This window comes from Daucus carota, chromosome 2 (genome assembly GCF_001625215.2).
Source record: "Daucus carota subsp. sativus chromosome 2, DH1 v3.0, whole genome shotgun sequence".
In the NCBI taxonomy this organism is placed as follows: Eukaryota; Viridiplantae; Streptophyta; class Magnoliopsida; order Apiales; family Apiaceae; genus Daucus; species Daucus carota.
Genome location: NC_030382.2, coordinates 46,959,276 through 46,975,141, shown reverse-complemented (window position 1 = coordinate 46,975,141; position 15,866 = coordinate 46,959,276). Strand labels below are relative to the sequence as shown.

Below are 15,866 nucleotides of genomic sequence, written 5' to 3'. Positions count from 1 at the left end.
TAGGTTATATAGTTACGTCACAGAAAATTACTATAAAACCCCTGTTTTCTGTATTCTTGGGGCTTTGCTGTTTGGAAATAAATAAATGTTTGGGCGCTTTTTAAACATAATCTGTGTATGGTTTGTTTTTTTCAAACATGCGTTAATCTAATAATAATAATGATAATAAAAATAAAAATTATATTAATGACCGAATCGAATAAGTGGTAACTTATAATTATTTTTTCAGTAAAATCATAATTAAATAACATTTTGAAAAAGAATATATATACAAATTATATTTTAATCGAAATTAAAATTTACGTTAAAGATAATGTAATCATCTATTTAAATCTGTGTGCTAAAGTTATAAATTAACCTCAATCAAAACTAAAATTTGAGAATCTTAATTTTAGTTGAGTTCTGAAATTTTATTTTATTTTTAAAAACATATATTATTATTTAAAATATCTAGTTGTATTTTTTTTATCAAATCTAGCTGTATTATTAATTTTATAATTGATAAGTTATAAATTACTTGTAAATTCATTCACTTGCCAAACTAAAAAATATTATTTACAAAATAAATATTTAAGAAATAAATGTGCGATTTATCATTTTTAGCAAAACTGACGAGTTATTTGACAAATCTAAATTAAAATATCTTAATGATCAATATATCTGAAACATCTTAAAGAATCAGTAGAAAGATGATTGAATAATATCATATGATGTATATAAATTTTGAATATCTAAACAAATTTATATTCACAACATAAATTCTGCTTTCGTCCTTTTATTTATGTCGGATACACTGAAAAAATACAATATAAATATAAGAACATAAGAAGTTTATATACACAAAAAATATATCATAATCTAATAAAACAACAGAAGAGAAAAACCAACAAACTAAAATAAAATTAAAATAAATATATAAAAATACTATGAAGATTCTTAAAGAATAAAGAAGTTAACTCCACTACAAGTATTTAGCAAAAAAGCTAAGATAAGTCAAAACATTTTAAAAATCAATACGAAAGAGAATCTCTTTGATTTGAAAATAATTGCTTATTAATAGGATAATACATAATACATATAAGAAAATATAATTTGAACTTGAAAAACATAGCTAAAACTAAAGTCAAAATCTTTTGAAAAAACAATGTGTCATAATTTGAGTCAATTCCCTTTTATGAGCACAATAAAAAATTGGTATACACCAAGTAACTATAAATGATACAATAATACTTCATAAAAGCACAATAATTCCATCTTAAATGGGCCTCATGAATTAAAAAAATCAGGCACAATTCTCACAAAAAGATAATGACAACGTACAAATTTAAATTTAAATTAAAGCAGTTAGCGAAAGATAAAATTAAAAAGATAAATAATTATCCATACAACCAACAAATAATTCAAAAAACCTGAAACTGAAATCTATAATTATAACTATTCAAATCAAACAATAAACTTAAAAGTTGTCACTATCCAAAATTACAAAAACTAAAACTTAAATCATGCAATAAAATTAGACAATCAAAAAATTTAAAATTTTATATAACTCACTAATTGAGCCACCTCTGTACCACCACCGCGCTCATCATGTTCACTCAACAATAAAACTAACATAAAAAAATATCAATATACAGAACAACATATGCAACTAATTTATATAACAAAAGTTTGATTTTACCTATCTTCTCCTTTCATGCTCTGATAATCAAAACGAACAAATATGATACAAAACAGCCCAAACAAAAATAGATTAAAGCACATAATATAAACTAATTAAAATTAAAACATGAACCACAACACACTTTATGCCACAATATTATACACGGTAAAATCAACAATTAGTCACATAAGCATGTAGTTTTGTATTTTGGTAAGAGTACACTTTTTTTTTCCGGAATATTCAATTGGATATTTTTTAGGCCTGCAAGTTGATTATATTGTAACCCTAAAAGCAATTATCCAAAAAAATTTAACATAATCAAAATCTTTAGAGATATTTTTTAGGCTTGGAAGTAATCATATTGTGACCCTAAAAGTAACTTACCAAATTTAACATCATCAAAATCGGCTGAGATTCCACCCTGATAAGACATGCAACATACCTTAGCAATAACGGTAACCACGTACAAATCTCGTTTTTGAAAAACAAAATAAATTTCTGTATCTTCACAAACAAATTTTATTGAAAAATATCTTTCTCCTCGATTCGGATCAGGAGGTTCTACGGTAACCACGTACAAATCTCGCTCTTGAAAAACAAAATAAATTTTTGTATCTTAACAAACAAACTTTATCGAAAAGAATCTATCTCTTCGATTCAGATCAGGAGGTTCTACTTCTCTAAACCGATTATCATCTGCAAAAATCTTGTACCATTTAACTATTTTTTCAATTTTCTCGCAATAATCTTTTTCAGGATCTTTTGAGAAATCAAAAGTTTCAATGTTGTATATGTATTTCGACATTTGGTTTGGCCGAAATACATGTTATGAGTTTTAATAGAAAGATCTCGGGTAATTTTCTAAACTTTTCTAATAGTGTTTTTGGGAAAATTATAGTAGATATTGTCATGCAACAGTAAATAAATATTCTTCCACAGTAAATAAATGTTCTGAAACGGTAAAGAAATGTTTTGAAACGATAAATAAATACATAGTCTGAATATTTTAAAAAAAACCATGTGTTATTGTTTTGGTATTGAACATTCTATCATGATAAACATAACTTGTTTATGTTATGAAACGGTAAAGAATTACATAATATAAGTATTAATTTTTGTTTTCTGTGTTTAAATTTTGGTTTTGAACATTTTAATCAAAGTGGACATAACTTGTTTGTTAGTGAAAAATTTAGATGTTCGAAAACAATAAACTGGACATAACATTTAATTGAATTAGCTAAACCATCGTATACAAAAATCGGATAAATAAAAATCGAATTTTGAAAAATTGACTAATTTAAATGAAAAAACTGAAGCTCACAATTTAAATGAAAAATCCGATTTTAGTTTGGGGTTTGGTTTTAATTTTAGATTAAAATTGTTGATTTTGAATTCAAAGATAAAAACGGGATCTGAATATGTTTGGTAATTTTGAAAATAGTTGGAAACAGAATCTAAGAAAAAAATTGTGAACGAAAATTGTAGCAAATCAAATTACCTTTCCGATTTGTCTTTTAGTCAGTCAAATCCAATTTGAATGAGACATTTTTTTTATTAAAAAAGAGATTGTTTTATTGATATAAAATCAACAATACATCTCAACGGATACTAAAAACTAATCATCATCTAATTGAAAGTTATGCTTAGCATTTAGTTTAATTCATAAAATAATAATATTTGAAATAAAAAGAGTATCCTGCTGCATAAATTTTTAACATGTTACACAGTATTGTGTAATAATAATTTTTTATATTCTAAATATTTAAAATTTGAATATATTTCGTGTGAAAAATTATTATGTCGAGAGGTATTCATAAATAAAACAGTTATCCCACACTTTTGAGAAAAAAATAATTTTTTCTACTCTAAAAAAAATAACTGATTTATACATATTTCACCATGAAACACTGTCGAAACATAATTTATTTTGTTACAGCTTAAAATATTTTTTTTAATATTATTAAAATTGTTCTGATTTCTATAATTTAAACTTATCAAACAATCTCATGCATTTAAATGAGTTCATTCAGCTTCAGTAATAAATTAAACAAATGACCCCTAACACGACATTGTCCCATCATTTTAATTTTTACAATTATTTGTAAATGAAAAAATATACATACATATATATATATATATATGTGTGTGTGTGTGTGTGTGTATGTATGTTATTAATAATGTGAATTAGTGTGAATAGATCTTTTTTCAACTTAAATTTTCACATATATTTATAATTTTGATATATAATATAACTAAATATAATATTTTTAAAAATGTCTGTATCTATTTAGTAGTGCATCTCTAATTTCTTAATAATTTAAATCAACAATCTTCATTTGTTACTATTTCACGAATTTAATCAAATACCATGAATTAACAGATTTTCATTAATTATAATATTAGAAATGCTGACTTTTTCTTTTTCTTCAATAGCCTCTCTCTTAACCCCAATTCTCTCTAGTGTTTGCCCGGGGCTTCCATCGGTTTTCATCGGTGGAAAGCCCCGAATCACTTAATTGTTTAGTTTTTCTTCTTAGTTTTTGAATAATACATCTTCTCGGGGAACTTAGATCTAAAACCATTAGAGATTTCGCTGTCTCTCTTCCAATCGGGTGAGTTTCAGTCCGATTTCCCTTATTTTTGTGGTTCCGTTCCGGATCTATTCTTGTAAGAATTCTTAGATCCAAAACAATCAGAGACTTCGTTGTCTTCCTTCTCTGTTTCAAGCGAGTGGATTTTCAGTCCGATTTGTCTTGATTTTGTGGTTCTGTTTCAGATCTTAGGTTGTTTTCTCTCCCTGGTAAGAGTTTTGTTTTTCGCTTCTTAATTGTGAGCGGGGTCTTGATTTGGTGATGAAAGTTTGTATAAAATCACCGTTGTAGTCGATAACTCAAACGATAGCTCTATCAGGGCATGGTAGATAGCTCAAACGAGATGAAAGTTTGTATAAAATCACCGTTGTAGTCGATAACTCAAACGATAGCTCTATCAGGGCATGGTAGATAGCTCAAACGATAGCTCTATCAGGGCATGGTAGTAATTCAACGAGGATGCATGAAGCGTGTACTTGTATTTGCATATACATTTTCTTCAAAATATCGTTTAACTGTCTATTTATGAGAACAGACGATTGCAATTTACTGTTTGTTCGACTCAATCATGGTAGATACCGTATGGTTTTTTGTTATTAGATTAACACCTCTGTTTCGAGGAAAAAAAAGAGTTATAATATTTATTTTACATAATATCAGATATATGATTTTGTAAGTAGCCACCTATTAGAATCGATCGGAATTATTCTAAATTCTGTTAGCACATAGACATCCTCTAAAGTCTAAGCTGCTCTGGACACTAATCAAAAGATGGCATAAAAGAATTTCAGTGACTTCCCAAAGTAAAAGTAAAAAATTCTATTACTTTTATTCCCACTTATTAAGAATCTTTGATTTCCAAATTGAAGTTCAAGCTTTTAAATTGACTATTTGAGTTTTTGTTGAATCCTTAATGGGCCAGAAAATTATCGGTTCGCTAAGCTTTGACGTAAGTGTTGTGTAAATAGAAAAGGTCCATGGACCATATTCATCACAATTCACACAAATCACAACTGCCCCACGGCTACTTGATATTGGTTTATCTAATGAATGGGCTTTATTTATAAGTAACACGATTGTATGACCCAATACAACTGACAGGACATAAACCAATTTTCAGCCCACACCAAAAAACCCGTTCATTGAAAGGATGCTGGTTTTTGGAAGGCTCTGTTCATACGCCTTCCCCTCGTCAGTCACCCCAGCTCCCGAGTCCTTTTCACATGCATACATACACACATGAACACATTAACTTTTCTTTCATTTTACAACTCATGCATACACCATACATTACTGGGAAATGTTATATTCATATCAATTTTTTAATTTTCAGAATAATTTATAAATATTTATATCGAAATTGTATGATTTATGTGGATGAAGGGGAGTAAGAATTGAATTTGTTCTAGATATAAAAATATTACTCGAAAACAATATTTTTTTTATTTATAAAACGGTTTTTCTATGATGTGTTCATGATCACATGCTAAACATGAATTTCATGTATTTAACTCATTTTTATGAGCTACTTATTAATGCTTATTAATATGCATATATAAAAGAGAGGACTTGTATCCTCTTGGTCACACGTTCGACTCCCCAAGGGAGCAGAATTTGTGATTATGCCTCCTGGACCGGAACATGTTACTTAATTGCGGTTTACACGTAATTTGCAAGCGAGCTCGTGGGTTTACCCAATGCGCACCCGAAGAGTAGGGGCTGCGGATTTCTATGTAAAAAAAAAAAAACTCGACTGATTAAAACAAACTAAATATATCAAATTTAGCGCATAGCAGGTGACAGTCATACATAACCCAAATGCTTTATAAAAAAAATCAAATCATATTCTCCCCCTTCACAGGTGGTAATAAACCAAACATAATAAACAAACAAAATTAGTGTCTCCTCTCTTTGCCCAAATCTTATGCAATTCGAGATTTCAAATGCTCCAAATTCATCTGGGTAAGCTTCACTTCGCACATCTCTCCTTCAACTATTCACTCTCAAGTCTTACTTGAAATTGCTTGAACCAATTTAAGCAAGAGCTCCCATTGAAGTTTAAAGTTCAAGCTATTACAGTGCATCTTTAATCCTCGAGAAAAGTCAAGATTTGATTTTGCTACGCGTTTAGTGTGTTTCACTGAATTGGGTTTCTTGTGCATACACCCAAGAATATGATTCATATACTTGGGAAATAGTTGGGTTCATATCTCAAATTCTTGATGGTTAAGGCTGTATGTGTGTGTATAAATGATACTTCTTAGTTTTGATTTGTTGTATTAGATAAAATGCGTTTGATTCAACTTAGAATTAAGCAAAGAAGTCTTCTTGTGACCCACTCTTCTGATGTTCAACCTCCTTTCAACCAGGAAACTAACTCATCTTCTAGTAGTAAAATTAGCCCCACAGTTCTTGTTGTTATAGTAGTACTAGCTGTTTTATTTTTCATTTGTGGGGTACTTCACTTGCTTGTGAGATTTCTCATGAGAAAAAGAACTTCTTCCCCAAACTCGCAGTCGAGTAGATATGAGATGTCTGGTTCTGAATCTGTCCAGAGGCAATTACAGCAGCTCTTTAATTTACATGATTCTGGCTTGGATCAAGCTTTTATCGATGCTCTCCCCGTGTTTCTTTACAAGGAAATAAAGGGTTTGAAGGAGCCGTTTGATTGTGCTGTTTGTCTTTGTGAGTTTTCGGAGCTTGATAAGCTGAGATTGCTTCCTTTGTGTAGTCATGCTTTCCATATTGACTGTATTGATACATGGTTATTGTCGAATTCGACTTGTCCACTTTGTAGAGGAACCCTTTTTACGTCCGGATTTTCTATGGAAAACCCAGTTTTTGATTTTGATGATTCGAGGATAGATGAAGATGGGTTTTCAGGCAGTTTTCGTGTTGGTGTTTCTTGTGGTCAAAAGTCAGGTGATCCTGATGAGGTTGCTAGTGAAAAGAGGATGTTTCCTGTTAGACTCGGAAAGTTTAGAAGCACGAATGTTGAAGCAAAAATTGATGAGGTGGCGGAACCAAGTAACAGTAATTTGGATGCAAGAAGGTGTTACTCGATGGGATCTTTTCAGTATGTTGTTGACGATTCCGAGTTGCAAGTTGCCTTCTGCCCCAGCAGCAAAGACAGGCCTGTGAAGGGGGTCACTGTTCACAATTGGAATTCTTCAACTGAAGGGGATTCTGATGGTAAGAAAATTAACAATAGAAGCAAAGGTGAGAGCTTTTCGGTTTCCAAGATCTGGCTATGGCCTAGGAAAGATAAGTTCCCTAATTCCGCCGATACACACATGGTTAGTTCTTATACTAATACAAGTTCGCCATGGACTGTTAGGACCTCAGTTACATAAAGCATAGATGAATTTTTGTCATGTTTGTTCTTTTTTCAGTGATCTAATTAAAGTTTTTCGACACTTTCACTTTCGCAGTACTCTTTGAATTCTCTTATCATGGAAACTACTGTGAATGATGCTTTTTCTCCTTGCATCCTTTAGCTAGACGGAAACATCAAGCATGCACTTTTTCTGTATTCATATCGAAGAATCTTGATGACAGTTCTGATTTTTTGAAATGTCTTGCTTAATTTCTTTTATCTGAAATTTAACTTTCATGATTACAACTTCTATACTAGAAAATTATGGTTTACATAAGTGCATTAGCTGCTTGCAGAAAGCTCTGGTCAGACAAAAAAGTGAATTCACATGTTCTAGTCACATTCTGTATCCACTATACATGCTGAGTTGCTATTATTGGAAGATCGACATTATATATTTACCATACCGCCTTTATTTTTTAGAGATATTGGATATGGCGTCACGCTAAGTGTAACTTTTACACTAAAATAGCGTCAAAATCCCATCATTTGTAAATTATGTTATTAACACTGTAACTTACGCTAAAACAAATCTTTCTATAACATAAATGGAATAAATTTGTATTTACACTATAATTTACACTAAAAGGAATATTTATGCGACATTGTGGTAAGTTTTGCACTATTTTAGTGTTACATTCGAGTTGGTTTATGGTATAAGTTACACTGTTGTTATAGTATTGGGCTGAAGTTGCTCTTAGGTGCAACATATCATACTGCACTATTCAAGCACGACGGAACGGGAACACATAATGCTCAATATTCACATATAATTATATAAACAAGCCCGTTCCAAAATACTGTGCACATTAAACGCCATTATGTATGTTTATGTTGCAACATAAGTTTGCAAGAGACCCCATAGGATATAGATGGGTATATGTGATATGTATATATGTGCACAATGCTTTTGTTATGAATGACATGGGTCTTTAATGTATGGAGTGTATTATATTGCTTTTGCCCGAGGGAATTGGGTTTGTTAAGCTACATACATATATGTGATATTTTTACATGAGAGGACTGAGGAGAGCTTATGGTAGGTATGGGATCCATAAAAATAGTGGTAGGGACTCGGAAGTCTTGTGATGATGAGTAAGTTGAAGTTTCTATACTCCTTTAGCTTATTATTAGCGATGATTTTAAAACATTTGGTTGATAAGAGGAGAAAGAGTCTTTGTTGGTGGATTGTGGGGTTATAGAGTCTTCCTTTTAATTTCAATGCTCTTTGTGTTTCTCTAAGCTAAATTGCACTCTCTTTCTACTAGTGATAATTGACAGGAGAATCATGCAGTCCAGATCTTTCTGGTAAAGAGTCCGAATGATCTCAACTGTCGCGTCGTCTTAAATTTGAAGGGCCTGCTTGAGGCTAAATAAGAAATTTCGTGCTTAAAATGTTTATTGAAAGCCAAAAGAGATGAGAATCGAATTCTCTGTCTTGCACGCTGAGTAGAACCTCTGTCTAAAATTTGCACTGCCCGAACACTGTTTAAGTAATTTATGCATCCATATAATAAAAAAATTGTTTATATATGATATCCATTTCCATGAGAAAAAGAAATGTTATTAAATTGTGCACACATGAATACCAACGGCCACACGAGGCCATATCTCAACCACCAGATATTGTGAACCATATGTACCTACGACAAAAACTTTTTGATAGCGAAATGCTAAGATAGTTTTAGATCTACAAGGAAGCCAGTGGAGCTGTCCTTTCAACTCTATAGAGCCTCCTTTAATAAACAAAAATTGACCTTTTATACCACCTTCGGATTCACCTCCAAAAAATTGACCTTTTACACCACCTTCTTATTCACCTCCCCTGATTTTTCAAAAATTCGGGGTTTATTACCGCCCAACCAAACCATCCCCATATCTAAAAATCTTCCTGTGTAATTTTTCTAGTACATGCCGAATAATGTGATTTCGGATGCTGAAAGTCTAATAGGATAGATTTAGAGTGATATAAAATATCAATTATATTAAATTTAATCATAAAAATTCCACTAAACAAATATATTGATTATTATATAAAATCTGCAAAATTTGTATGACATTATGTTCCGTTAAAATTTTAATGATGAGACCAGAACGTAGACAACATACAACTTGTTCGCTAAATCAATATTAATAGGAATAAAAGTCTGAGAATACAAGAGCACCGAGATTACATCAGAAACTGAGAAAACATAAGCAGAAACAGGATAAATCCTGGACATGAACTAGAGAACCTAAAAACAGAGACGCTGATTCTGAACCTAAAAACAGAAACAGGAGTTGCTATAGTCTTCCCTGTATTAATTTTCATCCCTGTTCATCAACTGTGTGAAATGTGCCTGTCTGGGCTGGAGTTTCCGTTGGGTGCCTGGTAATTTTCTCCTTTTTATCAGAGGAAGAAACCAGAGTACAACTCAACGGCAAATATAATCATAATTATAGATTGTTATCCTACTTTAAACGTAGATAACATATAATACAGTGAGATGACGATTCTTGCTTTCTTGCTGCTCTTCAACATATGATTTATATTTTTTTTCATTTTACCGAATATATATCATATACAAAAATATTTACAACACTATATATTCTATAATCTATACCAAAAGAAAGAAAGAAAGGCTGGCGATTCACCTATTATCAACATTATACATAGTAGCCCATACCAACCTCTAATGTGGATGCATGAGGTACATTTAATGCATTTGTAGATGCTCTAGAATTCCTCCTCAAAAACTCGTACCCATAATTTATTGCCAGCTTTTTCATAAACCCAGAAGCAGGTTTTGCCTTCATATAGGAATGTCCAAGTATATAAGCCACCCCTGATTCTCTGGCTTCCATCAGTTCTTGCAACTCATCCTGTGCTACTCTGTCGATTTTGGGGCTTTCTGGAACGACAAATCTCACCCTTTTCTTTGGTTTCTTCACTTCAGGTGACTGTATATCCTGTTCTGATGTGCCAGCCATCTCCGAATCTTCTGATTTGTCTTCCCACATATTTATACTCTGTGCACTGGTTGAAGGCGTTCCAACAACCATCATTTTCTCGTTGTTGTTTCCCGAATGTATATCTCTGTTGGTGTCTGATTTTCCTGTCCTTATAAACTCAGCTATACTGCAAATCAGGTCATTCTCAAACTCCATATCATCCTTGTGAACATCACGGTAACCATATCGTACAATGCACCTGTAGATCCTGTACTCTCTCGGACCTACGTGACCCAAAAGAAAACGTTCTTCCTGTTCGACATGAGGAACAGGTACTGATTTTACACAAAGAAACACAAGGACCTGGTGAAAGGCTGGAAGGTTGGTAACAAAGTGGGAGAATATTGCAGGGATTCCGGACACTAGCTCGGTATGAATGAGACCAATCCCACGCACTCGTACTATGCCAAGGCTAGGACCAAGGCTCAGCAACCAATCAACAGAGACCTTATTCTGGAGATCAAACTCAAACTTCTGGATTGTTCCAAAGTGCCAGACATACATCACTATCATGAATATGAGTGCAAGAGCAATTGGGACCCAAGCACCTTCAAGAAATTTGACAAGTGAAGCAGTGAAGTAAAGAGCTTCGATTGTCCCAAAAAAGAACAGGAAGCATATTGCATAAAAGATGCTTTGATGCCAGCACAATACCATAACCACAGACATTAAGCAGGTTGTGACCAGCATCACAGTAATGACTGCCAAACCTGAATGCAAAGACAGAGTCATTTAAATTCACGCAAGCTAATGAAATTTGTACAGTTCGTACTCCTTTGGAAGTACATACACAAACCGGACCACTTTACAAATGTAAAATGTTATCATTCCTATACTGCGAGCAAAAAATAATTAGCAGTCGAGTATTTCTATACCTGAAGCATTACCCAAGCGTCTCGTGTCTCTAAATCCAACTGTAACAGCCAAGCATAAAATCATCAAGATCCAGTTAATCTCGGGGATGTAGATTTGGCCATGAATGCTAGTTGACGTGTGGACCACTTTAACTCTAGGAAAGCAGCCAAGTGAAGAACATTGATTGATAATTGAAAAAGTTCCTGTAATGATTGCCTGGCTTCCCACTACCGCAGCTAAAATGGCAATCACCAGAACTGGCAATCTTATTTTCTCTGGAATCAATTGTAAGCTATCTTAAGTTAGCTAAAAGCCCTCCACTACCTTGTATGCTCAATTTAAAGGAAATGGTTGAAAAACCTACCAGGGACAGAAACATAAAATCCTACATCATTATCATGAGCAGTCATATGGTGCTGAGATAAGTATGCAGCTTGGCCCATATAAGCAAGAATCAAAGATGGATAAACAAAAGTTGTGAAAGCAATCTGCAGAAACAAATAATTATTAATAATTTAAACTATGTTACAAAGCTGCTGCCTCAAAACAATACTATTTTTTCTTGGTCAGGCAAAACCATACAACTTCAAATATAAATGCAGAAGGAAGTGCAAGCTGGTAAGACAAGTTGCATTAGCCTTATTGTAAATGTTGCAGCCACCAAAGTGGTTGTACTATGACTTTGAGGTTGACTCGAAGGACCCAAGTCTCAATTTCTATATACTACTAAATTGCAGACATTAAGAGGAAATAAATATCCATATATTTACAATCAATTAGCACTAGCCTGATTGTGAATGTTAATTCCCAATGCTGATTCGACTATTCAATGATTTAGCTATACCTATTTAATTAATTTTGTTCTGTCAAACTAACATATTGAGACTTTTCCTTGAACACTATAACGCATCGGGTAAGGGGTATAGAGAGTTTGTCGTCTTACACTAATCTAAAACAACATTTGCTTCATGCTGTTGTCTGTTTCAAAAATGTCATGTGGTTAATATAATATAGGTTTATGCATAATAGCACATAATTTGCACAACCTACAAAATAGTGTGTCAAATGAATATGTAAGTTTATTGAAGGTCTAGATAACTGTTATTCTAGCTACCTATTAATGACATTTCAGTGACTCTGATTTATGCAAGGTCCTTAAAAATATATCAGTTCCTTACATATAACGCACGTATCCTAAAAAAGAGTACAAAAAATGATTCTAAGCAGCAAGTAGCTGTCATGTAGAAGGTAATTGCAAGTAATACCTTTATTGACAACTGGGAGAAGTGTCCCAAGTCGGCAAACATAGCTTCTGAACCTGCATAAATGTCCTGAAGTTTAGATATTCAGGTATAAGAAATTGTTAATTGACATTGAATCTAAAGCATTTAGTATCACCTTAGGTGATAAACTTGCCTGTTATGCATAGCAAGATCCCGCCCAAGGACAACCACCCTCTTTTTTGGGTTTTCTTCAGAAAATTGTACATGTAGTATGGGGAGAGTGCTCGGTACACATGAGGATTCCAGTGAAGGACATTATATAAACCAATGGCACTGATGGTCAAAAGCCAGATTATAACAACAGGTGCAAATAGAAATCCAACCCTGTGGGTGCCATAATGTTGAAGTGCAAACAAGCCGATCAGTATGATGCATGCTACTGGGACTTCTACATCTGCAGAATTTGAACATTTTTAGGAGGTAGCATTAAACGTTATACAGAATTTAAAAACAAACTGAGATATTGCCGCATTGCAAGTTCATCTTATTATGAAGTGAAGCACATTTTTGTTCTATTTTTTTTAGTGCAACAGAGTTTCTAAAATTGATCTGGTTGGTTACTCTAATTCAAAATAGTACAGTGAATTATATACCAGCCTAATGTGCAGCCAAATAATTTTTTTTATGTCCGGCTAATTTATAGGTTAGAGTTCCAATATCCAATTAAAGAGTAAGTCCTGATCTTGCCATTAATAGCTGCATCAGCAGCAACACGTGGAGTCATAATTCATGAGCAGCTACAAGCCTACAACGTATAACATTTTTGACACGACTGCGGCTAAGCGTACTTATGTTGTTTCGCTAAGGCACGTCTTTTGGCTAACAATCAACCACTATTGCGTTATCAGCAGCAATATACTAATTACGAATTATAAGGAGTCATAATTCATGAGTAGTTACAATGTATAGCGTCTATGCTACTCCTGCATTTCATCACGACTGCGGCTATGCTTATCTGTATCATTTGACTATGGCACGTCTCCGGCTAAAATCCAACTACCATTGCAGTATCAGCAACAATATAGTAATTATTAATATTAATTTTAAGGGGTCACAATCCATGAGTTGCTACAATATCTAGTGTCTACACTACTTAAGTGTTTCATCACAACACGACTGCGGCTATGCTTAGCTATGTTCTTTCACTATGTAACGTCTCCGGCTATCACTCAACTACCTCTTTCTTTTTCTTTTCTTTTTTATACTTCGGGGAAGGGGAGAGTGTTTTATGGATGAAAACTACGGTTTGAATGCCTAAAGTTGTAAAACATATATATATTAAGACAACTTGGCCTTGTACGACCTCGACCTACATTATTATTCAATCAATGACAGCTCTAACAATAGGCAGAACATGCCAATCTCTAATCACGGTTTCATGTTACTATAGCCCCAAACATTGCAGATTACAACAAATTATAAGCGCAAATTCAGGATGGTGCTTTTAGCACACTGCTTTATCAAAGTAACCCGTGTGTCAGTGACGACAGTCAAAATCTCATCTTCATACTTATGATAAGGGGATACTAGAGAAGGCATGATTCATTAGCACTATTCCAAAGTAACTACAGTTTTAACAAGGAAAGAGTAGCTTCGATTTTTTTTTTTTATTCTCCAATCTCAATCTAAATTGCGTTATTACTACGAATTACTTACCCCAGTAACCACGAACGCTTGATTTACTTGATTTATGATGCACATGCAAGTGCGCCACTTATGCCGGTGGCAGCTCAACTTATTAACTTGGTAAAGAGTCAAGAGCTCCTAATAGTTACTAAAGATACCTATGTCCCTAATAATATTGTGAAGGTTTCTGGGGGTTACAAATACACATACTTGATTATGGAATTAGTTCACATACAAAAACAGTGAGAATAATTCATAAATATCATTTAAAGGCAAATTGCAAACACCAACTTTATTACTCATAATGGCAAGAAATGATGGATTCCCACCTAAACCAAGTACACATGAAAGGGAAATGTCATAATTAATTTCCCCAAAATATTAAAATTAGCAAGCGTAGATCCATAATGATCATTGTAATAAAAAATAGGCATACACAATAAGGAAAATAGATGTATATCATCCAATAAAAAGTAAAAAAGTGAATCTTACATTTGTGATGCTCTTTGTGCATAGCCAGTTGTTCAACACCAGAAACCGCCGAAAAGACTCCACAGACAAGTAAACCGATTAAACTCCGAACAACAAGAACTCAAATTTTACACAAAACAGATCTCCTAAATGTGAAGAAAGTTACCAGAAATAGCCGGTGTGAGAATCCCATCTCCAATTACCATACAAGCTCCAATCAATGCCAATATAAGCAAAATTCTCTGCAAAACTCTATGCTTCTCCAAAGTCGATTTCAGCCTCGACCCAATTCTATCCGGGTCAGGATTAGCACCTACTTCTGTCTTGTAAGAAGATAATTCTTCATCTGCTAACTGATTATTAGGCAATGAACTCACCCTAGCATGTCTACAAAGAAGTGAATAAAGTGCAAATGTCCCCCCTTCTCCATTATCATCAGCTTTTAACACTATAAACACATACTTAACAAGAGGAACTAAGGTAAGTGTCCAAAACACAAAAGACAAAACTCCATAAATCTCTTCATTAGTTTCTGAATGATTAATGTCCTCAGCAAATGTACTATTGAAAACATATAAAGGAGAAGTACTCAAATCTCCATACACAATACCCAAACTTTGATAAGCCAATGTCAAGACAGTTCTCCAAGATTCTCTCTACATTAAACACACAAACATACAGAGTGTTCATTAGAAACATGAGTTTCTTGAAAAACAACCTTAAAAGAGACACAAGAAACAGGTGAAAAATCTAACCTTGACATGATTTTTGTTTGACCCAGTTTCAAGATCCATGTTAGCTTGCTTCAAAGCCCCAGTGACCCCATTAAACGATGACCCTTTACAGAACTTTCCAGGAAGCATATATATATACAAGCAAATGAAGTGGTATCACTTATCAGCATATTATTATATACAAAACGTCTACCATACATGAGAGGGAGGAAATATTTTATAAGTAGAAAAATATTGTAAAAATAATTAATAAACGAAATCTACGACAAATTAACCCAG

General features: G+C 33.0%; 2 protein-coding genes across 2 annotated transcripts; one reads left to right on the top strand and one right to left on the bottom strand.

Moving 5' to 3' along the window:
* Window positions 1-6,033: 6,033 nt before the first annotated feature.
* LOC108206810 (RING-H2 finger protein ATL46) lies at window positions 6,034-8,153 on the top strand. The gene is made up of 2 exons (XM_017377227.2): window positions 6,034-7,547; window positions 7,683-8,153. Exons 1-2 carry the CDS (start codon window positions 6,540-6,542, stop codon window positions 7,746-7,748), a joined length of 1,074 nt encoding a protein of 357 aa, XP_017232716.2. The 5' UTR covers window positions 6,034-6,539; the 3' UTR covers window positions 7,749-8,153.
* A 1,982-nt stretch (window positions 8,154-10,135) lies between these two features.
* On the bottom strand, window positions 10,136-15,866 carry LOC108206343 (potassium transporter 6). The gene is made up of 8 exons (XM_017376607.2): window positions 15,609-15,866; window positions 15,020-15,509; window positions 14,875-14,931; window positions 12,890-13,150; window positions 12,739-12,791; window positions 11,838-11,961; window positions 11,494-11,748; window positions 10,136-11,328 (listed from the first exon to the last, which is right to left on the bottom strand). Exons 1-8 carry the CDS (start codon window positions 15,714-15,716, stop codon window positions 10,274-10,276), a joined length of 2,403 nt encoding a protein of 800 aa, XP_017232096.1. The 5' UTR covers window positions 15,717-15,866; the 3' UTR covers window positions 10,136-10,273.